The sequence below is a fragment of the Hibiscus syriacus genome, unplaced genomic scaffold (genome assembly GCF_006381635.1).
Source record: "Hibiscus syriacus cultivar Baekdansim isolate YM2019G1 unplaced genomic scaffold, ASM638163v2 tig00117048_pilon, whole genome shotgun sequence".
NCBI classification, from domain to species: domain Eukaryota; kingdom Viridiplantae; phylum Streptophyta; class Magnoliopsida; order Malvales; family Malvaceae; genus Hibiscus; species Hibiscus syriacus.
Window position 1 is genome coordinate 1,393,877 of NW_024063538.1, and position 25,751 is coordinate 1,419,627.

The window sequence follows — 25,751 nt, forward strand, 5'->3', positions numbered from 1 at the left end:
CATGCATTTACATTCTTATTCTTACTTTTTACATCTTTGCATTTCCATCTTGTATTCTTACTTTTTACATCTTTGCATTACACAGTTTGCATTCTTATTTTTGCATTTATGCATTTTCGCATTTACATTACATTTTTTTAGTATTGTTATATACATTAAGTATAAAAACATGTTAATAATTAATGAAAGGTTTTGTAACAGTAAAACCAAGGTCATTCATTTTACTTTACCATTATCATGAAAACAATGGAGCAATCTTATGAGGGACTACAAGATCAGTGGCTAGAACAATTGACAGGGTTACCTCAGGATATAAGGAAAGAAACATCAGATTCAGTACCAGATGGATCAAATTAAATTATTCAGTGTGTGGCATCTGATAAAGAAAAGATAACTGCTAAAGAGCAACCATGCTATCAGAATGAAGAGTCAAGAATGATATACTTTGGGGCATCCCACTTGAACCCAAAGAATAGCCTAGTTCATTATTCACAATATGAGGAAAGATTTAAGAGGATGGATGAAGCAATCAAAAATATGAAATGTGTTGATACTTCCCACAAAGAACTAGAAGCAAGAGAACTCAGTTTGGTTCCAGATTTGATTATTCCCTATGAATTCAAAATGCCTGATTTTGAGAAATATATGATGGCACCAGTTGTCCCTTAATCCATTTGAGAATGTTTTACAGAAAATGGAAGGATATTTGAGTTCTGATGATCTATTAATTCACTCTTTCCATGATAGTCTTGTTGGCCCAACAGTAGTCTGGTACAATCAGTTGACCCAAGAACAGATCAAGAGATGGGTAGATCTAGCTGATGCATTTTTTGGGACAATATCGGTATGTTAAAGGCTTAGTTCCAACACGTATGGATCTTCGAAGAATAAAGAAAAAAACTAATGAAAGATTTCAAGAATATGCCTTAAGATGGAGAGGAGTGGTAGCACAAGTTCAACCTCCCATATTAGAAGAAGAAATATCACGTATGTTTCGTGATTCCCTTCCAGTGCCTTTCTTCGAGTTAATGCAGGCAAATCCGACAAAGGAATTCGAGAATCTTGTGACAAGTGGAGATTTAATTGAGAATGTAATCAGTGAAGAAAACTCAAAAGTCACATCCAGGAGCCCGACGGATCAAAAAGCAAAAGCTGATCATGTGAATGAGTGTCGCATCCAGAGTCCTCGTAATTGCAAAAGAAAAAGAGCAAGTAACTGTTCGAATCGACCAAAGAAAGTCATGAGATCAAGAAAAACTTTAGAAGTGTTCAAAACTTCCATTTCAGACTTGTATCCTCATTTGATTAAAGGTCAATACATCACACCAAGACCAAAGAAAGTGACACCAAACCCTTCTTCTCATAGCTATGATCAAGATAGTGTTTGTAATTTCCACTTGGGGGTATCTGGACACTCTACTGGCAATTGTAGGCCACTGTTGAAAGAAATTGAGATGCTTGTTGACAAAGGGGTTTTGACACAAGAAATGATCAAGGAATGGGGGGCAAATAAGGATAAAAATCTTGGGCCAAGTACATACCCAACAATAGAGGAGTAATGATGAATAAACAAGTGGAAGTGTTATCTATCACTGTAGTACTTTCTATTTTCAGCATCCTGTTTAAACTTGTTTTTGTTCATTTCTCCGCCTTTTGTGCAATAAATAAATTTGTGTTGCTTATTAAGGTTATGAGCATTGAGTCAATTTTGCAATCTTGCAGTTCTTTGAATATCAACTGGATTAAAAAGTTCTTCATGATTAGAGTTATAATCTTTGACAGAATATTAGGATTGAAAACCAGAAAAACAAGGACCATTGACCTTACCTCAGAAGAAATACACCCAAACACTATCCTATTACAAATATGAGATAGCCTACTCCTATTGAAAAGAATTACAAAAAGGCTTGGTATTTATATATAGGAGCGTACAACATGGGGCATCATTGATGTATTACATTACAAAACTGACTAGAGTATTTTTCTATGATGACATTCGATGATGAACATAATTTTACAAATAGTAAATCTAGTTTAAGTCAATTGCTTGAGAATTGAACTCTAACAAAGAGATTTTCTGAATTCCACCAAAACACCTAGACTATAACAGGTTCTTCTTAACAAGCTTAAGAAATTGGATTTGGATAGCCATGTTATATTATTATATACAATAAAGCTTGAGTTGTCCCACTAGAGCAAATGGTTAATCGCCCCGGCTTTATGGATATTCAGCCAACCCATTATATATTATATAATAAAGCTGTCCCTCTAGAGCAATTGGTTAATAGCCCCGGCTTTATAGATAAGTTTCAATTAACCTGATAAAGGTGATTATATTATTATATACAATAAAGCTGAATTCAGCTAGCCAAAATGGCAAATGTGTTAACAAATAGACTAAGGGAGTTGTGAAACACCTGTTAGTCAACTTCACACAAGCACTCAGAAATTTCATTTTTAGACCGATATTTTTGCACTGTTTTGATTAGATGAGTCTAAATGAAAGATTCTAGAGAATTGAAATGGAAGAATTCTAGAAGGTCTAGTGATTGGCAATCCTAGTTGCGTCATTTTGTACGCATCCGGTTAAAATACCAAGTACTTAAAGTGAGGCATGTGATAAAGTTCACAAAGAGATAGAGAGGAGTGACATCTTAAATAGATGTAAACATAGAAAATAGGAAAGCCATCCTGAAATCAAACCAAATCTTGATACTTGTCAAAGAATTATAATTCTCAAACATTACAGAGTTGTTGATTCTTTTGATATTATTTGAATTCATGCTTATGATTTGATTATATTGTGAACCTGAAAGGGGTAATACTTTACATAATTCTTTCATTCTTCAATAAAGAAAGGAGAAAAAACATTTTCAAACAGGACAGTCTCAAATGGAGAAGGTCCTTGAAGCAAATTGTTGCTTATTCTACCTCTGTTGAAGAAAAAGAATGAACGAGGCCAGAATAATGAAGCACTTCACATTTTTGAAGGCAAGTGGTCCAAGAAGCCAGAAAGTCTGGAGAATTGAACTTGTGATACTCTCCTAAGTGCTACTTCTTCTATGCCGATCATTTTCTTTGTCAAGATGATATCCATTATGTCCTTCAGAAGATTGCTGAATTTGAATTTGAGGACTTATGGAACAGAATCTACCCTTATATGCCTTTTATATAGGGTAAAATTGGTTACAGGATTCCAAAAGTTAAAGATGACCAGTTTTATTGTCAACTAAACCGTTCCATGATTCGAAAAGAGTGGGATATATTGGAGCAGCAGAAGAGACAGCTGTCGTAGTAGTCATTGCAAGAAAATGCACCAATAAAAATATTCTAGTTTATCCTGATGATGTTTATTTCTTCTAGTAAGGTTGTTACGCTGGATGCCACCGGCAACAAGGTCGAATTTGACAAATCTACTCATTAATTGCTCTAACCGATCATCATTCAGTTCTTGCACATCTGTTTTCAAAAGTATACCAAGACAGTAGAAGGTAACCTCTGCATCACTGATTTCAGAGAAAAGAGACAAGACATTGATATCACCGGGGAACATGTCTCTAGCATATCCTCCTCGGTATGGTTAAGGTCGAATTTGACAAATCTACTCATTAATTGCTCTAACCGATCATCATTCAGTTCTTGCACATCTGTTTTCAAAAGTATACCAAGACAGTAGAAGGTAACCTCTGCATCACTGATTTCAGAGAAAAGAGACAAGACATTGATATCACCGGGGAACATGTCTCTAGCATATCCTCCTCCTCGTGTATGGTTTTTAGGGAAACCTAGAAGCATTTCCACCTCATAAGGTTCAAGTGGAGCAACTTTATTCCTTCCAACCCATACTAGATTCCATTTTCGGCATTCATCAAGAATATACTTATGGATACTCGAAGATGGCTCATCATCACAAGCTTCAAGAACCTTGCAGATCCTTTCTGTCAATTTGGCATTTCTTGTATATAGTTCAACCTTGTTCATTGGATCTCATGAAGGCCACCATTTTGTCAATAGAAAAGCATCATGTATGGTGCAATGAGAAGGCAGATAAGAGGAAATCTGTTCTCAATTGGCAGATTATGAATATAGCCCTTTTCAGTGTAGCAGCATGAAAATGCTTTGAATCTACAAATTCTGGCTCTACATCGAATAAGTACTGTGATATTCCAGTCCAAACATTAACTGGAGCAAGTGCCACATTCTCGTAGTAGAAATAAGGAGACCCAATAGCATCTTCTGGAAATGTTCTTTGAGTTATCTGATCTGGTTCGGTATGAATCCCAGAACCAATCATTGGAATTGAAAGATGAACTGCATGATCGTCTTCATTAAGAAGCTTCTTTTCAAGCTTCCTTTGCTTCTTCCTTTTCAAAAATCATATCCCAAGTTTTGTCTTTGCTTGTTATTAGGGTCATTGCATAATTACTTCCTATCTTCTACCAGAAGAAGTGCGTCAACAACCTTTAATATTTGAGCAGCACATATAAAATCTATCAACTCTGTAATTGAAGAATTCAGAATCTGTCAACTCTGCAATTGATTAATTCAGACCACATCTCTTCATGGCTATTGAAGTTTCAGCTTCTGAGTACCCATTTTCGTCAAGAATAACAGTTTATTCTCCTCATCAGAATCAGAATTCAGGATTTCCTCGGTATCAGAAAGAACTATCAATATCTGTGAAATCATCCTGAAAGATCACTTCATAATCAGATGAGTTGTTATCAGAATCAACATATTGCATGGGTGTGGATTTTTCAAGAGCATGTACCATTGTATATGTAGTCTTGCCATTGCATCAGATTACTGTTTGCATAAATTGGTTTCTCTCCTACGGAAAAGTATATTTCAGAGATGGCCTTCACTGAAAGATGATAAGCCACTGTGTCAGCCTGGAACAGATTACCAAGTAATTTATACTACTCTGTCTCACTAGACCCCTCCAGATACAGAAAATGGTCACCTCATTTAGAAGACACATATTTCAGACGTTTCTGTCAGAATGATTGAGTACTTCTTAAATTTGTAACAACATGAAGAGAATTTCTCTAGTTACTTGACAATACTACTGTTTAGTGACACCAGAATGAGAGTATTCAAGATAAACAAATTTGGGTCACGAAAAAAGCTACAAGTACTTACAACAGTTCATTGTCAAAATTGGACCTCGTGGGGATCATGACATTTCTGTCAAACAGACATTGAGAGTGAATCAGACAAATCTAGAGGGACATCTTGAGGGCCCATTTCAATCCGAAATAGAATATTAGGGCATTTTGAAGGCTCACAACAATATGAATATTTGGGCATTCTTAGAGGCTCATCTCAACAAGAAGTAATGTTGAGCACATTTTAACATCTGTATCAGCAAATGTTGGGGAATTTTAAAGGTTCCTTCAGACAGATCCATGTGGGGCATTTTGAAGGCTCAGATTAACAAGAAGCAAATATCGGGGCATGCTGAAAGCCCATTTCAATCAGAATTAGGATTTTTGATGCATTTTTGAACGATCATATCAGCAAATGTTGGGGCATGCTGAAGGCCCACATCATCATGTGTTGTTAAAAATCATTGACTTGAGCAGATATTTCCAATGAGACAGAAAGATATGAAGAATGAAAATGATAAAACAGTGACAGTCGAACTGACTATACATAATTGCTTCGTTCATCAGGCAGTTGCATTAGAATCTTGTTGTTGAACAAATATCTACTCACCAAGTATGGTTTTCAAATACCCAATCTTCTTAACCATGTTTCATATGACATCGTGTTCTTTGTTAAGCTACAACACGGTTGCATGAATAAAGATGGTCCCCAGACAGACTACTCAATCCAGGGTTCAGTTCCTCGAGATCTCAGCTTTGAATTTGGCCTTTTGTGTGTCGGTGATAATTGAAAATATTTCTTTGAGATTCCTGGCAGTTAGTTTCAACCATATTGTTGGGATTATGAAACTATTTTACACATCGGTTTTTGCTTACTTGATGACATTGAAAAGGGAGACTCAACTCACTTATATTACTGTTATTCCCGTTGTTACTGGATCATCATTGCCAGCCAGGCTGAACTGAATTTTTATTTATTTTAGGTTTTATTATGTGCGTTTCATCCCCAGCAGCAAGAATTCCACGAATATCTTTATGTGCATGGATCCTATAGCTAAAGTGTTTCTACTTTCTACAATGATCATTACAGAAGAAAACGTGATCAGTATTATATTTGCATTTGCCCGATATGAAAATGTGATTAGTTGGTACTTCTTATTCAATTCGACACTAGCACATTTTGTGAATTTGACCAACTTTTTGGTCATACTAACATCACACTTGATTCCCCACTGAGTTTTATTCTCAAATGGTCTTGTGACATCATACAAAAATTTTGAACACTAGGCAAAGAGCTTCAATGATTGAGAAATTTGAGCAGAAACCACAGAAAAGGATGAATGTGTTGTCAAGTGTTTTACATTTGAGCAGAAACCACAGAAAAGGATGAATGTGTTGTCAAGTGTTTTACATCTAAGCAGAAACCACAGAAAATGATGCATGTGTTGTCAAATGTTTTACGAACTAGTTATTCTGATGCTGAACCAATGTTGTGATCATATGGTTTCCATTTTTGATCCAAGATAAAGTTTGTATTCTTCAACTTCAAGATTAGAAGTGAGATATGATGAAGATTTCTTTCCGCAGAAAGAGAGCTGAAATTTTAACAACAAGAAACTAGTGGAGCCAACTAAGGTTGAACGATAGGTTGTTGTTAAACATCTCGACATGATATGGTCGAAGTTGCCTTATTCGAGATCTGATTATATGTGGAGACATGAAAGGAATTGGAATAAATCTTCCTTGTGACATGTTTCAAGAGTCAAATTAGAACAGACTCTACTCTCCTAATTAATTCCTGCTGAGTCAGGCATATCTACATCTACCTCTTCAAAGATGATAGATTCTCTTTTCAAAGATGATAGATTCTCTTTTTAAAGATGATAGATTCCCTTTTCACAGATGAAAGCTTTATTGGATTTCTACACAAATCCAGACAAAGAAAGCCGGTGTTACCAAAGAAAATGGGGCATCAGGGTCATAATTTTGACTACGACAAGAGTTCCATAAATGAAACATTCTTCTGAGACTTAAATGAAGTTAAGAAGATGCAAAAATACAAGTTGATCAGATGATTCTGTAGAAATGCAAGCTTGATAGCATAAGTTTCTACACTGATATCCAGAGGTAACCCTGGCAATAAATGATGAATTGAAAGAAAACCAAGTTCACCACTTTGAAGTCAAATGAAGATTGCATCAACATTCATGCATTCATAAGAATATCATTTACACAATAGACAATGCATTACATTGATACATCTGAGTGCATTCAAACATGAAGTTTTACAGATCTTCGGAAGAACAAGAAGATTCATGGTAAAAAATACCTTACACAAAGAATGTATTCAAAACCACAAATACATGAATCATGCAAACATCTGAAAAAGAGATGGACGTAATCCACAAAAATGAGCATTATCTTCAGATTGGGTCATGTTACCCAATCAACATGTTATTTCAAAAACCAGAATGAGAAAACGATTTTCATAGTTTCTCATTTTATCTTTTCTAAAATGAAATTGTTGAAAAGTAAGAAAACGATTTCCTTAGTTTTTTTTACTTATTAAACTATTTCCTACATCTGTAAGTCCTGCAGTGCATGATGTTTCCAAAAAGCCTTCGGGAGCTTTCTGATGTTTTCAAAGCCTTAGGGTCATCTGTAAGTCCTACAGTGCATGATGTTTCCAAAAAGCCTTCGGGAGCTTTTTGATGTTTTCAAAGCCTTAGGGTCATCTGTAAGTCCTACAGTGCATGATGTTTCCAAAAAGCCTTCGGGAGCTTTTTGATGTTTTCAAAGCCTTAGAGTCATCTGTAAGTCCTACAGTGCATGATGTTTCCAAAAAGCCTTCGGGAGCTTTTTGATGTTTTCAAAACCTTAGGCTCATCTGTAAGTCCTGCAGTGCATGATGTTTCCAAAAAGCCTTCGGGAGCTTTTTGATGTTTTCAAAGCCTTAGGGTCATCTGTAAGTCCTACAGTACATGATGTTTCCAAAAAGCCTTCGGGAGCTTTTGATGTTTTCAAAGCCTTAGGGTCATCTGTAGTCCTACAGTGCATGATGTTTCCAAAAAGCATTCGGGAGCTTTTTGATGTTTTCAAAGCCTTAGGGTCATCTGTAAGTCCTACAGTGTATGATGTTTCCAAAAAGCCTTCGGGAGCTTTTTGATGTTTTCAAAGCCTTAGGGTTATCTGTAAGTCCTACAATGTATGATGTTTCCAAAAAGCCTTCGAGAGCTTTTTGATGTTTTCAAAACCTTGGGGTCATCTGTAAGTCCTGCAGTGCATGATGTTTCCAAAAGCCTTCGGGAGCTTTTTGATGTTTTCAAAGCCTTAGGGTCATCTGTAAGTCCTGCAGTGCATGATGTTTCCAAAAAGCCTTCGGGAGCTTTTGATGTTTTCAAAGCCTTAGGGTCATCTGTAAGTCCTGCAGTGCATGATGTTTCCAAAAGCCTTCGGGAGCTTTTGATGTTTTCAAAGCCTTAGGGTCATCTGTAAGTCATGCAGTGCATGATGTTTCCAAAAGCCTTCGGAGCTTTTGATGTTTCAAAGCCTTAGGTCATCTGTAAGTCCTGCAGCATGATTTTCCAAAAAGCCTTCGGGAGCTTTTGATGTTTCAAAGCCTTAGGGTCATCTGTAAGTCCTACAGTGCATGATGTTTCCAAAAAGCCTTCGGGAGCTTTTTGATGTTTTCAAACCTTCGGGTCATCTGTACCCTTCAGTGCATGATGTTCAAATATTTCCATCATGCTCAAAAGAAGCAAATGAAAAAATTATTGTCTTTTTCGTCTTTGCTCTATTCTTGTTAACAAGGATAAGTAAAGAGGGGCAGCTGTAGACATCATTTTTCATTTTAAATTTAAATTTATTATTATTAAAATTAAATTATTATTATTATTATTATTATTAATATATTTATTATTTATTAAATATTACAAAGCCCAAATCACATCCCAATTACATTCAAATCCCAGACCCAACCAGAACGGTCCAGACCTAAATGGAAACCCTAAACTGATTTGGGGTTTTAGCTAGGGTTTCTAAACCCTAGCGCCGCAGCCGCCTCTCCAAGATTCCAGAAGGCCAGCCGTTGCCTCTGCCAGGTGGTCCAACGTCCAGCTGCCGACGCTCCACCAGTGCCACGCCTCCGATGAAGACTCCAGAAGACTCGAGCGCCGCACACGTTGAAGTCTAGAGTGAGTCACCACTATAGCTTGGTGACTCACCAAACTTTACCCTATTATCCGGTCCGAGAAGACACTGTGGGGCTATAAAAGCCACCACGAACCTGCAAAGAGGGGAGAAACCACATCAAGCAAAGACGGAGAGCAAGAACAGAGAACAAAAAAAAAAGGAAAAAAATAGAAAGCAAACCAAAAACAAAAAGAAGAGCGAGAGAACTTACGGGAAGACAACAACTCGATCAGAGTCACCGGCCTCCAAGCGTCACCAAAAACCTTCGAAACCGAAGGTATTTTCCTAGATTTGCTCCGATCGGAGCTATTTAAGAGAAAAGAACACCAGAACGTCATTAGGACGGTCCGATCTACGTTTTGGTATAAAATAAAATTTTCCGGCCACCGGATGCGGTGGTCGGCGGTGGGGATTACGGCGGCAGACTGCCGGCCGATGACCGGCTTCCCTCTGGTGAGGGAAGCTAGAGAGAAGCGAGAGAGAATTCTCTTCTCTCTCAGTTAGAGAGAGAGAGAAAAGAGAAATGGAAACGATGGCCCTTCGCCAGCTGGAAGGGGAGTATATACCCCTTCCCAAACGACGTCGTTTGGGAGGGGTATGTCCGTATTTCACCACTGACAAACCTTTTCGCGGCCCTTCAGGTTTTGTAAACAATTCATTTTGGTCACTAAAATTGACTTTTATGCCTTTTAATTCATTATTTAATTTTGTGTTTTATAATTTAGTCACTACAATAATTTCTATATATTTTAATTTAGTCTCGTAATTTTTATATTATTAGTCCTTTCCAGCATATACTTTAGGGTAAATAACCGATTTAATCCCTTATAATTTATTAATCTATATTTATATCCCAATTAATTAATTAGGTTAAATTACACTATAACCATTATCTTTCAATATTTGAATTATTATCTTATTTTTGATATTTTATATTTAGTTTTATTTAATTTCTTTTATTTTGATCATTATTTAATTACAATATTAATTTGTTATTATGGCTTTAATTATTATTTTATTATTATCTTAGTCTTAAAATATATTTATATATTTTGTTTAAATTAAATATTATAAAAATTATAATTTATTTTTATTTAAATATTTTTTATGAAAAAGTATTACATTTTTAATATTTATTTTATTTTTTATATCGAAGAAAGAGCTGTCTTAAAGCACCTAGAAGCCCTTTTCTGATATTCTAAATAAATAAATCTTATTTATAATATATATTTTCTTAAAATTATTTGAAATAACATAATTATGAATTAAATATATCTTTGAATTCTTAAATTTCTAATAATAAGAGACAATGTATAATTAAAAAGTATCAATTTTGGGCGTTATATCATTCCCTAAACGTAACCGACCACGAATCCTTTTTTATTATTAAAAAGAAAGAATTTTTTGTTATAAACGCAGATCAGTTTATCTTTTAACTGATGTTTTCTTAAAAACTCTTTTAAAGATAATTTTAGGTATTCGACCTACCTGACCCAAAAGGCCGATGGTGACTCCCAAATTTATTTTAAAAACCATTTATTCACGTTATTTTTCCCCCAAGTAAAAAATTCGTGTCCGGGCGAAAACCGGTTACGACAATATAATTATAGAATGAAAAAGAAAACACAAAAGCAGAACGTTGGCATACGGTTGCAAGGAAGGGGTCAGGCAGGCCATAACGGTAAAGTATGGACACAACTGCAGTGTCATTTTGGTCACTGCGATGAACAATGTGAACCTCCAAGGGAAACCTTACTCCGTCGAAAGTGTGCTCCGAGGGTGAATGCCAGTGAATATTTTGCACTCTATAAGCTCTTCCATTTATGGTAAGTTCCCATTCCCTGTAAAGACCACCTGATTCACCAAATATGTATTCTTTTATTATACTTCATTCTTTCACCAATCAAATATTAACTGTTGAAGGGAATTGTCTTATTGTGTATAAGTAAACAATTTACGGCGACATCTATAGTTCTGTTCCTCAAATCAGCTGCAGCATATCTGTAGTTCCTTTGCAACTCTCTCAGCTCAGAACTAACTTGGACCGGTCGGATATCGATCGCAGATTGCCGTAGTCCGGCGCTGCAGTTTAAATTGAGTGTGCCCCAACTCGACGGTCCCCTTCCACTTCCTTCATCGTAGTTAAATTCGTCTCCTGTCACAAACGAATTACTAGGTCAGTTTTCATTTTTTTTATAAAAAAAATAGGGACCAAGTTGAAAATCTTGTTGTGTTCGGGAGTGGAAAATGCAATTTGCCTATTAGTTTATTTTTGAATTGGTGTGATAACTAATAAGGCATAATGATAGATTTAATCTTTAACGTCTACATTTTCCTTCAATTTAGCCCTTAATATTTTTTTAGTTAAACTTTCAACACTTCACTAGAAAAGTTAAAATTAACACTCACCTTTTAAAAATAGTTGAATCATTATTTTTTTCAATAGAAATATTAAGGTTTTAATATACAAAAGGTGCCCAATGTATACCCGTTTTTCTAGTTCAGTGCCTAAATTTTTTTTCGTTTCAGTTTGGTGCCTAACGTTATATTTCGTAACTCAGAATGGGTCACGCCGTGACAGATCATTAGTTTTCTCCGTTAAGTGACATGTGTCACAATATGGTAATTTTAAAAATTTCTTTTTGAAAATAAATATTATTATATTTATAAAAAAATTTTATTTCTTTGAAATTACAAAAAATCCCAAATCCTCACATCGAAACTTAACCACGATGACGGACGACGACTACAACGTGACCCACCAGTTGGGTTTTGAGAGGACAGCGATGAGGAAGCTTAATGTAGTGGCGGTGTGGAAAACAGAGGTCCGAGGCGGCCGGAATCGTCCAAAATCCGAGATGTCGGGGTGGGTTTTCGATGAAACGATTCTGACGAATGGCGACTACTATCCACCAATTGTTTTGGGGGGTTTTGATCATGGAGGCGAGGCGCTTCGATTGGGCTGGGCGGTGACATGAACGAACGAGCGACGGCGACTATCGGCGTGGGTTTAGGGGTTGAAATGAATATTTTTAAAGTATTGGGATTATTTCTTTTATTTAATCATTTTTCAATCCCCAATCTCTTGATTTAATTACGTTGGAACGCTCTTTCTCCATCTAACCACGCAGCTGGTGACTTTGCCATGGACGCCGGTCACCAGGAAGCCTTTGAAGTCCTTCTCACCGCAGGTAATCCGTTACTTTGTTTATCTCTTTACATGAAGTTTAATATCAAAGAGATTTAGAAAGCTGAATAATTCATTAAATTTAGTAATTGAAACCAGTTACAGCAAAAAGGTTACCCATTGTTTCAAAAGGAACGACGGGGGAGATTCAAACAGCGAATTTATATGATGTGTTCACAAATAAGTGTATGTAATTGAACATGAATTCAGGCCGACTTGATTTTAATGAGGATAAGTTGATGGACTCTGATAGCAAGGCTGTGATGATGACTTGGGAGAAACCACTGATGGAAGCTCATGTTAAATCTGGTTGCTCTGGGATTGAAAATGATTAATTAAAAGAAATAATCTCAAAACTTTAAAAACCTTCATTTCAACTCCTAAACCCATGCCGATCGCCGCCGCCGATTGTTCGTTCTTGTCACCGCCCAGCCCAATCGAAGCGCCTCACCGCCATGATCAAAACCCTTAAAACAATTCGTGGATAGCCGTCGCCGTTCACCGGAATCGATTCGTTGAAAACCCACCCCGACACCTCGGATTTTGGACGATTCCAGCCAATTGGACGAAAGTCCAATTTAAAATCAATTGGACTACAAATTATGAAATCAAAAGAGTAGAGGGATATTTTTAAAGTGGAAAGAGTATAGGGACTGGAGGAAGAATTAAACCTTGAGTATTTCTTAAGTTTTAAGAAAAAAAAAACATAAAACAAAAAGACAAAATATTTAGGTATTTAAATATGTTTAATATTCTCACAAAAATGCATCAATTTAAAAACTTTCTTTATTAAAAAAAACACATTGGATCATTGATTAATGTATTGCTTATTAAAATTTAAAATAATTATTTTATTATGTTAAAAATATTTAGGTATTTAAATATGTTTAATATTATTTTATTTAACGATAAAGTACATAAATGGTTCATCGATTTTAGAATATTGTTTTGTTGAATCTTCGGACTATTAAAAGTTATAAAATATTCCGACTTTAGGGATTACTTTGTTGAGTCTCTCAACTATTAAAAGTTACAAAATAGTCACCGATTATTCATTAAATTTCAAACTCGTCATTTCCTGTTAAAAAATTAATGGTTGTCTGAGTTGGAAATTAACATGCTGATTGAGATATGACAATCGTTTGAGATTATGATACCAAATTTTATCATATCTCACTCAGCAAGTTAACGTCTAGCTTAGGCTATCGTTAATTTTATAATAAAAATGACGAATTTGAGACATATGAATAGTCGGAGATCATTTTATAACTTTTAATTTTTGGAAGGCTCAACAAAACAACGTTTTATAGTTAGAATACTATTTTGTAACTTTTAATAGTTGAATGACTCAACAAAACAACACACTATAGTTAGAAGATCATTTGTGTATTTTATCTTTTATTAAAATGACCATCCAGCTCAGTTGGTAGAGCACAAGGTTCTAAACCTTGAGGTCGTGGGATCAAGTTCCACGGAGGGCATTTCATAATTCGGAGGTCTCCTACGGAAGCTGCTCTCAACCTGGTGTTGGGGGCCTCCTACTATCTTACCTCCCCCTTACCCCATACATATGGGAAAAAAGGGACAGTCATTTTATCTTTTATTAAAAGTTAAAATATTTACAAATAGAGCAAATTGAATTAAGAGAATCGCTCTAATATCTATGTAAAACTTGAACTGAATTAAGAGGTGAATTAAGAGGTAGATTTAAAACAATAGATCCTTATAAAAATATATGTAAAGAAGAGTAGCAAACGTGTACATTTAAACCTGAATAAGATTAAAGAGGAGTACATGATTAGAGACTACGCGTAATAGGAAGTGTGACCCAAGACCTTGACCTGCTATACATCAAAGCGAGTAAATGGCGAATAAAGCCAAATACTTATATTATTATTACCTGCTTCTTCCTTTTTAAACACTCAACTTTACGTCCTTGTCACATGGTTGCAATTACAGTGAAATTATAATCCCCCAATATATATTAATTCAATGCCCACCATTGATTTATCCTCTATTATCCTTTACAGCATAGAAAACAACTGCTTGACAATCCACCCCTTTAAATGAAAATCAAAGAAAAGTGAAAAACTTGAAGAAGAAGAAGAAGAAGAAGAAGACTCGGTGATGGAGTCAAAGCCTTTGCGTTTCCTCACACAGCAGTGTTTCTTCGCAGCTGTTCGATCTGGGGAGCTCGAATCCGTGAAGCTGTTATTGGATAAGTTGACGAAAGATGAACCGGCAGATGGGTCATCAACGGTTTCTGATGTTATGACTGCTCGAAATGAATCGGGAGCTACCGGTTTGTATATTGCTGCCGAGAACAATTCCCAGGAGATTTTCAGCTATTTGCTCAAGTTTTGTGATGTGGAGATTGTTAAGATCAGGTCCAAGTCAGATATGAACACTTTTCATGTTGCTGCCAAATTAGGACATATGGGTATCATCTTTTTTTTCTTGATCCCTTTGCTTAATTTTAATGGTTTCTACTGTTTTCAGCTTTGATTTTGATGAATTTTGAACTTTGGGGTTGATGGGAAAGGGATGAATTTTGATGAAATCATCTGCATATATCTAGATATGGGATTGGACACATACCGATATATTATTCGACATGCTCGAGTTCGAGTTTGAAATTGAATTAAGCTTACTTTAGCAACATAGAATTTTGTCATTGCTGTGTGTATACATAAGATCATTCACTATTTCTCGAACCTTGATCTCTGCCTTGGCCTTGGATGAACCGTGTAGCGAAGATGAACCACGAGCTCGAATCGAAGAGCTTTCTGCACCCATGAATAAATACTCCGTAGTAGCCTCATCAGGCTGTATATCTTTCTTGGTATATTGAGATTCGAGATAATCAATAGCTGCATAAGTATACGAGCAACTCTGAGCTGAAATCCGGTATTCGTTCTTGCAGCCTTGTGATGTAGCCTTCCATGTGATTTACGATAGTTAATAATATAGAATTGAACATGTTTTATGTTGTCGTTTGTAGACTGTGATTGACTGTTACGGATTTATGTACTGAATTTTGTAGGCATTGTGAAGGAACTTTTGGGGATATGGCCGGAGCTTTGCGAGATATGCGACTCTACGAATACGAGCCCCCTTTATTCTGCAGCTGTTAAATGTCATTTGGAGGTGGTAAACGCGATATTGAGTGCCGATGCCAGCTGCATAAGGATAGTGCGGAAAAATGGAAAGACTGCATTGCATACGGCCGCTAGGTATGGCCTTATCGATATAGTAAAAGCTCTTATTGATTGCGATCATGGAATTGTTAGTGTCAAAGATAAGAAAGGCCAAACCGCACTCCATATGGCTGTCAAGGGTCAGTGTCCGGCGGTAGTCGACGATATATTGCTTGCCGATCACTCCATTCTGAACGAGCGTGACAAAAAGGGGAACACGGCATTGCACATAGCTACAAGGAAATCTCGCCTGCAGGTATCTGTGTAAATATGATAAACCAAATATATTGCTTCAGCTTTTCATTTTTCTTGAAGTTCCTTTGTCCAAAATCCGTGTATAATTCATATACCTGTGGTGGGCACGTATCTTATCCGATGCTCACACCCGAATTCAAGTAATATGTCTTAAGATTTCAAATATTGAGGATATATAATCTGCTTACTGATTTATGGATATTTCCATCTACTTATGTTTTCTGCTTCCTTTTGCAGAATGTGAGCTTGTTGCTAACTTATAGATCTATCAATGTCAACACCGTAAATAATCAGAAAGAAACTGCGATGGATTTGGCAGATAAACTCCAGTATGGAGAATCTGCACTCGAAATTCAAGAAGCTCTAACAGAGGCTGGTGCTAAGCACGCTAGGTATATCGGTCAAGTAGATGAAGCAATGGAACTAAAGAGGACAGTGAGCGATATTAAGCACGAGGTGCACTCGCAGTTGATACAAAACGAGAAAACAAACCGAAGAGTTTCCGGAATCGCCAAAGAACTTAGGAAACTTCACAGAGAAGCAGTCCAGAACACCACAAACTCCATCACGGTCGTGGCCGTGCTCTTTGCATCGATAGCTTTCTTGGCCATCTTCAACTTGCCCGGTCAATACATAAGCGATGGAGCAGATTCTGGGAAGGCTAACATAGCCAATCAAGTCGGTTTCCAGGTCTTCTACCTCCTGAACACTATATCCCTCTTCATATCACTTGCCGTTGTTGTCGTTCAGATCACGTTGGTCGCATGGGACACGACGGCTCAGAAACAGGTCGTATCAGTGGTTAACAAGCTGATGTGGGCCGCTTGTGCTTGCACCTGCGGAGCATTTTTATCAATAGCTTTTGTGGTTGTCGGAAAAGGTAGTTCATGGATGGCTGTTACTATAACCATCGTAGGAGCACCGATCCTGGTCGGAACACTTGCCAGCATGTGCTACTTTGTTTTCCGGCAACATTTCGGGATCTTCCGGAGCGACTCTCAGAGACAAAAACGAGCAAACGGGAGCAAGTCTTTCTCGTGGTCATACTCTGCAAATATATCAGATGAGGATGACTATAATTCTGATCTTGAGAAGATATATGCTTTGTAAACACTTATTGTAAGCATTGTAAAAAAAGCACGGTACGGCCCAGAATAGTTAATACTTGAGAAGAATCGGTCATTCGTGGAATGGCCATTGGTCCGACCAAACTTCCGGCTTACTTTGTAAGGATTGAATAAGGGGAGTAGAGATCGGAATAGGCAATCCCTCAAGCCAATCGTGATGTAAATCTAGACTTCTTGATTACAAGGTTTGGATGTGTAAGCTAATAAGACACGGTAAATGTTAACAAAATGCTCGAGTACCGGTTAAGTATATATTTATAGAAAGAAACTTCTCTTTCCTTTCCCGGTAAAATGATAATTGAATCATCTCTGTCTTCGAAGATCTGAGAGGGGGGGGGAATTCAAAAATTGATCGAAATTGTAGTATTTGGATTAGTTTTTATTCATAAGCTAAACAATAGGAGTGTTAGAATGAAATGAAATCTGATTTTATTTTTTCATTATTTTATTATAATAATTAAATAAACATTTTATATTTCAGATAACGGAAATAATTTTAAATGTGTTATATACAATTTTTTTTTAAAATACTATATTAAGAATTATTGGTTGTTTTTATATACTTTATAAATATACTTAAATGATCATTTTATAATAATTCAATAAAATTTAATGATCATTTTATAATAAATTTATTGATTAATTTGGTAACATCACAATAATTAATTTATAACAATTTAATAAATATAATGATCATTATGTAACTTTTAAAAATTCAATGGCAAAAAAATTATTTATACATTATTTAAGAACCTCATATGTACTTTATACAAATATTTTAAAAAATTGTACTTGTGAAAGATTTTGAAATGTTACCTAATAATGTTCAGAAACAATAACAAAATTCGATTTTAAATTTTAATCCTAAATTATTATTATAATCAATAAATCCAAATAACTTAACTACAATCAATTATTATAATACAAATATAATCCATCAAAATAAATGCACTCATATATATGTCTAAAAAGATCCCTTGCCAAACAAATAATCAATTTATGTAGAGAATGCAAGGAAGGAATATATGCACAGTAGTTTCACCCAATACAAATTTTGTACATTAAATTAGAAAATTCCCTTATTTTATAAGATTCCACCAACAAACAAATTGTATTTTTCTAAATTCAGTTTCTCCCTCTAAAACCATGTGGTTTTCTTCAATAATAATAACCGAACCACATGCGCGTAGTTTGTTTATAAAGGGAAAAAAGAATAGCTTTCCAACCCCCCAAAGCTTATATTAACCATGAGATTTAGATGAAAACAAACTACCATGATATACAACTTTACAATCTACTAACAGATATCGGATCTCACCTGGACCATGGCAATGGTTAAATTTACGACTGCCCCGGGCCTCTCTTAGATAATCTCGAAGGGGGCCTATTTGTGTCCGATGTTGCAGGCTGCCAGAGTTCTTCAGCTTTTGGCCCCTCCTGCATAAACGAAAGACAAGAAGTTGAATCTCATAGTGTGGAAAGCCATACAAGAGACGGGTAAAAGAATAAAGGTAAATCGGAGTTGCTAAGGCGTGCGCCCTAGTGCCAAAACAACAAAAGCACATTACAACCTTTAAGACGACGCCTAAACATGCTTTTTCATAATGCGATAACCCCCCAAAAGGCCTGCTCGATATAGGCATGGGGCTTTAACCCTCCAAAAACCCTCAAAATACAAGGAAATCTTGAAAATAGTTTTAACTCGAACCCGAGTCCAAGTAATATAGGGTTTTCAACCATTTTTGAACATACAATGATATGGATCTAATTTGCAGTTATTCCATTCTTTTAACATAAATTTAGAGATTACCGACTAATGTCTAACACAACCATTATAATAATATCCACCACAATTTAAACGAGATTCTCTCGACAAGCAGCTTACATACCTTCAATAACAAAATGGAACTGTTTCGTGATTGTGATTGTGATTTTGCTGCAAGCATACGGTGTTGTTGCTGCATTTGCTCAAACTGTCGCAGCCTTGAAGCAAAATCAATTTCGTTTTGTAACTTGTCATCATCCAAAGTTATTTGAGATGCACCATGTAAAATTTGGGAGTACGGGTTGCCTGATGATGCTTGTTTGAGTTGATCACCATTGAAGGAGTATGATGGTACAGTTTTTAAGCGAGTTCGCAATATCTTGAATGCAGCACTTTGCTGCAGTTAAATAAAGAAAACGGAGTAACTTAACAATGAAAAACTAATGTCCAGTGTATAAGTACCATCAGTTTCTTACGGGCATGAATGAACTCGTGGTTTCTCATCATACCCAAAAATGGAGTAAAACAAAAAGAATACACATACCTGTGGAAGTAGCATTAAAAGACCATATAATGCTTTCAGCAACCATACATATCTTCCAGGTTCGAGAAGCTGAAAATAGAGAAAAAAAGGACCAACTACATAACGGATCTTCAAAAGACAAAAAAGGAAAATCGAAATAAACCAATTACTTACAAAGAAAAATGCAACTATAATGACAATTTTTGAATTCAACAATGCTATGTTCGAAAATTTGAATTTAGATATCATTTATATAATTTGTGAAATGAGATGCATGGGTTATGTATAAGGTAGTTAAGATTCAATATGGTAATATTTTGAAAGGTATAAGAACATGAATTTCAGTATCATAAATATTTTAAGAATTTCAAATTCACCACTGAATAGCAATCCAACAAATCCATCAATTTGAAAAATAATTACGGGTGTTACATTTATGCGTTTTATCACACAATTCACACTATTTTTAGAATCCAAATCCATCTTTTAAAATCAAATTTTCAATTGCAAATAATGCTTCAGAATTGCTGAAACAAACATGGGATGTTACAAATTCTAGAAATCAAGCTTATTAAAGCTATTAAAAGGACACATTTGGAAGGTAAGTAGTTGGTATATTTATGCACCTGCAATCTTAGATAAGCGAATACTGGAGTTTCGAGCAAGCGAACTAATTTATCAAGCTGAACCAAGAATTTGACGTTAATATCTTCCTCGACAAGGGACTGAATCACAGCGCTTGCGTGCTGATACATCTATCAAGCAAATAAATACTAGATTAACAATCACGAAAGTAGATGGAACAAGATTGCATCTCCTTCCCCTTAGCCCACCACAAAAAGAAAATAAGAGATTGGCAGGCCATTACAAGGAGATAGTTTCTTACCCGAGCTAATAAACAAAGACTTATAATTGCCATGGGTGAATGGCTCCATGAAGCATACAAAGAAACCAATAAATCTTTTCCGGAAGCATTAGCCAGTGACTGTTTCAAAAGTTTACGAAGCTCAGATAGCTCAGAAGAAGTGAGCAGAATTAAATTCAAAGCCTGAAACAGAAGAGAATAAAATTTAAAATTTGGAGCTTGATGGAAATAACAAGCTATTAAAAGTAAAAATTCAAATCTATTTTCTCTTTAATAACAATGTGAAGTCCATCCCAAATTTAAAGTCGTGGGGTTACATTATTTTCTAACTTAAACCAAAGAGCATAATTGCAATAGCTAAATTCTTAAATATATGACAACAGAACCTGAACCATAACGCATGCAAAGTCTAGGTCTGCTTCTTCCCCTAGTATGGTGGATAGCTCACGGTAGACCCTTTCAGCACCCAAGAGAACACAAAGTCTACGGATTATCAACGGACCACGCCTAAGAAAACAGAAGTGTGATTTGCAAAAGAAACAAATGAGACACAAGTACATAGTTATAATAACCATAGCTAGTTGAACATGTAGCCTCCATGACTGCTCAACATAACAAAACAACTAATATGAGTAACCAATTTGATTTAAAATATAAAAATAAGGGGCTTGAGGGGCCACCTCTCCAGAAGAGAATGATCAATCTGGAAATTATGCACCAGAAAAACAAGAAGCTGGCGGAAGTGTGGAGGGTCTTGTGCTATGCATGCATGAATGTCAAGAACCAGGAGCACCACCTGGTAGAAAAAATCCGATTTGCAAAATAAATTAAATATACAAACATGAGCAACTTAAAGTTAACACTACACAGACAAACATATAACAAATATATTAATAAGAGAAAATTATATAAATAGTTGAACTCAAAAAATCAGAAAATCAAATATAAACAGTTAATTTCATTTTTATGTCAAAAAACATATTTTTTGAGAGGAAGAGACATCATTCTATTTAATACAAGGCAAAAGAATTAAGGACTAACTAATAGTAATGACTAAGATGTTTCAAAAACATTCCTAGGAAGAAGTTTTTCCTAAGCATATGCCCCATTATCTTCCATTCAGCCTTTAAAATAACTATTGGGAGATAAAGAGAGCAGTAACCAGGACCAATTATTGCAATAAAATCACAACTAGAAATGAAACCAAATAAACTAAATAATTGAAGTTGAAAATGCACTGCCTGGTAGTAACTTAAGACAAATTATGGAATATAATGTCAAAGGGATTAAGATAGATGTTATTATAACAAAATTAAGAGAACAACCAAAGGGAGGCAAGAAATGAAACTAACTGTGTGTGCCCAAGAAAGAGAAACAACAATCACAGCATAATAATGTTTCACTTCATAAGTACTATAATTTTCCAACCCATTTTCCCCCCTTTTTGATGATATTTTTTAGGCCCAACATTTCAACATAACAGGCACATCCCAGACTCATCCTTTGTCCCCAATTCCTTCCAAAAGTGGAAGGAAAAGGAGGGAATGTAGACAAGGAAAACCTCGTGCAGAGGCACCTCTTTCTATTTATGGGAAGATAAGGTTATTACAGCTGACTTGGCTATAAGTTTCAATAGCAGTTTCACCCAAGAAACAAATTGTCACACATAGGGCTCGTCCTATTGTAATTATAGTGATACTATATACAGAACAAGAATAAAGGAATTCAATAAAATAAAATCCTTAACGGAACAATTAAATACGAAACACATAAGCAGCAGCAGAAATTTACCTCATCAGAAGAGTCAGATAGAGCTTTCAAAAGAGTGTCAAATATGTCATTTAGAAAACACAAGACCTGTTTTAGGTTTAAAAAAAAAATAAGCATCATCTATATTTGGCATATGAAATTTAAAATGAATATAAAAGTCAAATTATAGATTTCAAATGAGCTTATACACTTTTTCCTTTGAAAATTATCATGCCTTTACACAGGTAAATGTGGACTTTTTTATACATGGAAATATTTCAGGTATGCAGCACCAATGTGCTTCACCAAACATGAAAACCACAACTTATAAAAGATATGAGATTTTACCTAGGGAGCCTTTAAATCCTTCAACAATGACAAAAACATGGACCTCTAAGTTTTTTGCAAGTAATGATCACTATGATGATAGTAAAAGACTAATATATTATGCACACCACCAGATGTATATGAAAGTCACAAGTAACAAGCTCATCACCTCAGAACGATGTCTGTCTAAAAGGGTTGATATCCAGTGCAATGCTTCAATTCTTGTGGCTTCCCACTCACTATCCAGTTGCCTGATCAATAAAAAATTATAATAATCACTACAAAATCATTGTAATGTGAAATTATTTTAGGAGTAAAACAAGTAACAGTTTTCTGCACTTCTTTATATAGCTCTTGAAATACAGAAGAGTTATATGTAGCCATTTGTTCAGGAGTAAGTGCAAACTGCTAGTAACATTTCAAACCTAGAACTTTTCTCAGGTAAAAAAAACTACACCTCCTTGCAATGGAGAGAATGGCTCCCACGTTAAAGGCTTCTTCAGGTTCACCCTTGATTGAACGAAGCTCCTCATTGGTTTCACGAGCAACCTAATAAGAAAATATAAACACAAACAAAATTAACAAAAAGGAAAGAACTCCAAATAAGTTTCTAAAAGACATTGCAGATAGTTATGGGGAGAACCCCAAATGAGTTTCTAAAAGACATTGCAGATAGTTATGGGGAGAACCCCAAATGAGTTTCTAAAAGACATTGCAGATAGTTATTTAAGATACATTAAGGAGAATATAAAATAAGAAAGCTTACCACTCTAATTTTCTCTTCTTTATCAGATATGCAGGGGAGAATTGCTCCCAGTATGTCAGCATAGTAAGGAACAAGCTGATCTCCACCAAGTTTTACAAACTCATTTATCTGTAAAACGAGAAAAGAAAAATGTGAAAGTACCAGATGGGATAATTAGTCCATGAATAACAAGAAATATAAAGAATACCATAGTATGGACAAATATATTGACGAGGGAAACAATCCACTATCAAGATACTTTTCCTTTTTATGCTTTACTAATCTTATTTACATTGTAACCTAAGTCTAACTCTACTTACCCAAGTGATAGCTGTTAACCGAGTGAATTCATCTGGAGAAGCTGCCCTTTGCACCAGTATTTCAGCCATGCGACCATAATCTACAGACTTCAAGAGTAGCACTGCTTGAGTCAGAAAATTACAAATGAACAAAATATTTAATTTTCAAGAGCAATACTTCGGTAAATGATACCTAAAAATGGTGCAACTTTTTTTTACTAAAATGTTGAGGTGTCAATCACATAATTTCCATAAAGATGTGTGGAAAAGAAAGTAATGGCATAAGAAACTTAAAAACAAGCACCCACGGAACAATCTAGCAGTCTAAGATCAAAATATTAGTAAAAAATTTACTGGGGAGTTCTTAATCTCTTGGAGAAATTCCGAAAGTGCTGAATCAGCTTGTTGCCGTATTTCATGACTAGAATCACTTAACATATTAAACAAACCTGAAAGTTATCAACAGCTAGTTAATCAAAATAACATCTCATAGGGAAGTAGCAAATTAGTTTAAAAGACCATATTTTTATTACCATCAAGAAAATCAGGTAGGAAACCCAACATGTCAATATCTGGAACACTATCCAGTACTGTTATCCATCCAACCAAAAACTGACGGACAAAGGGATTCAGGACATTCATGCGCTCTCTCAACAATGGTATAAATTCTTCAATACTGAAGACAAAGAAACAAAATAACATTAAGAATAGTTCCCAAGAAAACTTGATCAAGACCTGTAAATATGACAAGATTCATGGAGTGAAATTGGATGGCAATAAAGCACACCTGAACTGGTCACTTTCAGTAACAATATCCTGTTTCACATGGTAAAATAGAATAGAAATAAATCCCAAATTTCACATAATTACCGATATGCCAAATTTAGATCAGGGAGCAATTATTAACCTTCACTAGCCTGTCTAAAAGGTGAGCAGCACTCTGCACATTGGCAGCTGAATCAGCCGATAGCTTGCATAGAGCATCAAATATCTGATTAAAGAATATGATGAAATCTCCTCGAACAACCTGTACAGCATATGAAAGCATATACTGTCCACCATTAGTCAATAAAGCAATAAATGGCGATAAAATAAAAATCATAAGCTAACCAATCTCCTTTCACCTTTGCAATGTTATATAGAGCTTCACAAGCATAATAACGAACCCTGCTATCTTGGTCAGAAAAAGAATTAAGCACTGGCGGCACAATTTGCTGGCAGATTTCACCAAAAGCAAATTAATCACTAAATTATATACAAAAGAAGAAGAGAGAAACAAGTTAATAAAGTAAACGACTGAGAAACAAACTGACACTTCTATGAATACAGGTAAAAAGTAATCATCCGACAATTTTTTTAAAAAAATTTACTCTCCATTCTACTTGAGAAAGATTTGAAACCCTTCTAACTGCATGAAATAGCCTAGAGTCTCAATTCTTTTAAGTGTTACCAATTCTACACATGTTTCTAACAATGTCACAGTAAACATTATTCTATACGTGTTTCTAACAAGATTTAAACATGTTAACAGAGTATTCAAATGCAAACTAATCCTTACCTCAAGATGTTGGGAGGCTTCAGAAGTCAACCCAACAGTAGCAGCAGCTAAACCTATCAATCCTCCCTACATAAACACAACACCAAACTTCTACAAAACTGAGCCGAATTTTAAATTAAATAGGTTCAAAATCACATAAAAAATCAAAATTCTGAAAAATTAGTCATCATGCACAAACCTTACGGTGATTGGCTTGTGGCGAGTATGTAAACTCTGTGGTCAACAAACTGATCACCGCTGATATCTTCTCATAATCTCCCGACGCCGCCAGCTGTTTCACAATTCCTTCAACCTAAACATAGAATTATTACATTTACGATAAAAAAAGTTTAAGCAACTCACTATCCAAAAATCAAATTCCAAGGGAATTCACAAAAAAAGATGAACCTCAAGCGCCGCATTCTTCCGTTTCTCGTATAGCTTATCGGAGAGATTGCGTAGAACGGAGGCGGGAATCACAGAGAGCGCGTCAGCCATAACAGAAGTATTTTCAACAAAGAAAAACGAGGAAAAACAACAACGAAGAATAAACTTAAAAAAGAAATCCTTCGATTCAATTAAATTCGTTCTCTGATATTTTCAAATTCGAATCTGAACATAGCTTTTTTTTTTACTCATTTAATCTTCCACCCCCCCCCCCCCGGGTTCCCCGTTTTGGTCTTTTTTTATGGGATGGAGAAATGAAAAATTGAGGGAAGCCAGATCTGACGAAATTAAGCATAGACGAAGCGCTTTTTTTCGTAAAAAGTCGATAGGATTTTCTTTTTCTTTTCAGTTATGAAAATAATAATAATTATTATAATAAGGGTAAATTCACTATTTAGTCATTATACTATAAGATCAATTTAATGGTGA

At 35.4% G+C, this 25,751-nt stretch overlaps 3 protein-coding genes across 4 annotated transcripts; 1 reads left to right on the top strand and 2 right to left on the bottom strand.

Moving 5' to 3' along the window:
• Window positions 1–1,102: 1,102 nt before the first annotated feature.
• LOC120197538 (ankyrin repeat-containing protein At2g01680-like) lies at window positions 1,103–17,294 on the top strand. 2 transcript variants are annotated; one of them, XM_039199039.1, is made up of 5 exons: window positions 1,103–1,108; window positions 6,197–6,203; window positions 14,581–14,926; window positions 15,530–15,939; window positions 16,176–17,294. In XM_039199039.1, exons 3-5 carry the CDS (start codon window positions 14,614–14,616, stop codon window positions 17,046–17,048), a joined length of 1,596 nt encoding a protein of 531 aa, XP_039054970.1. In that variant the 5' UTR covers window positions 1,103–1,108; window positions 6,197–6,203; window positions 14,581–14,613; the 3' UTR covers window positions 17,049–17,294. The 2 variants fall into 2 exon arrangements, with proteins under 2 accessions (XP_039054970.1, XP_039054971.1); XM_039199040.1 differs by lacking the exons at window positions 1,103–1,108; window positions 6,197–6,203 and having other exon boundaries at window positions 14,692–14,873.
• Window positions 9,346–11,730, bottom strand: LOC120197336 (alpha carbonic anhydrase 2-like). The gene is made up of 4 exons (XM_039198902.1): window positions 11,709–11,730; window positions 11,251–11,454; window positions 10,948–11,153; window positions 9,346–9,393 (listed from the first exon to the last, which is right to left on the bottom strand). The coding sequence occupies exons 1-4, from the start codon at window positions 11,728–11,730 to the stop codon at window positions 9,346–9,348; spliced, it is 480 nt and encodes a 159-aa protein (XP_039054833.1).
• A 795-nt stretch (window positions 17,295–18,089) lies between the features above and the next one.
• LOC120197537 (protein VAC14 homolog) lies at window positions 18,090–25,533 on the bottom strand. The gene is made up of 20 exons (XM_039199038.1): window positions 25,284–25,533; window positions 25,075–25,188; window positions 24,897–24,962; window positions 24,463–24,552; window positions 24,246–24,365; window positions 24,126–24,154; window positions 23,872–24,014; window positions 23,693–23,787; window positions 23,360–23,446; window positions 23,061–23,168; window positions 22,752–22,843; window positions 22,464–22,545; window positions 22,010–22,075; window positions 20,899–21,014; window positions 20,605–20,725; window positions 20,240–20,401; window positions 19,980–20,108; window positions 19,375–19,443; window positions 18,955–19,227; window positions 18,090–18,502 (listed from the first exon to the last, which is right to left on the bottom strand). The coding sequence occupies exons 1-20, from the start codon at window positions 25,371–25,373 to the stop codon at window positions 18,407–18,409; spliced, it is 2,148 nt and encodes a 715-aa protein (XP_039054969.1). The 5' UTR covers window positions 25,374–25,533; the 3' UTR covers window positions 18,090–18,406.
• Between the last annotated feature and the right edge of the window lie 218 nt (window positions 25,534–25,751).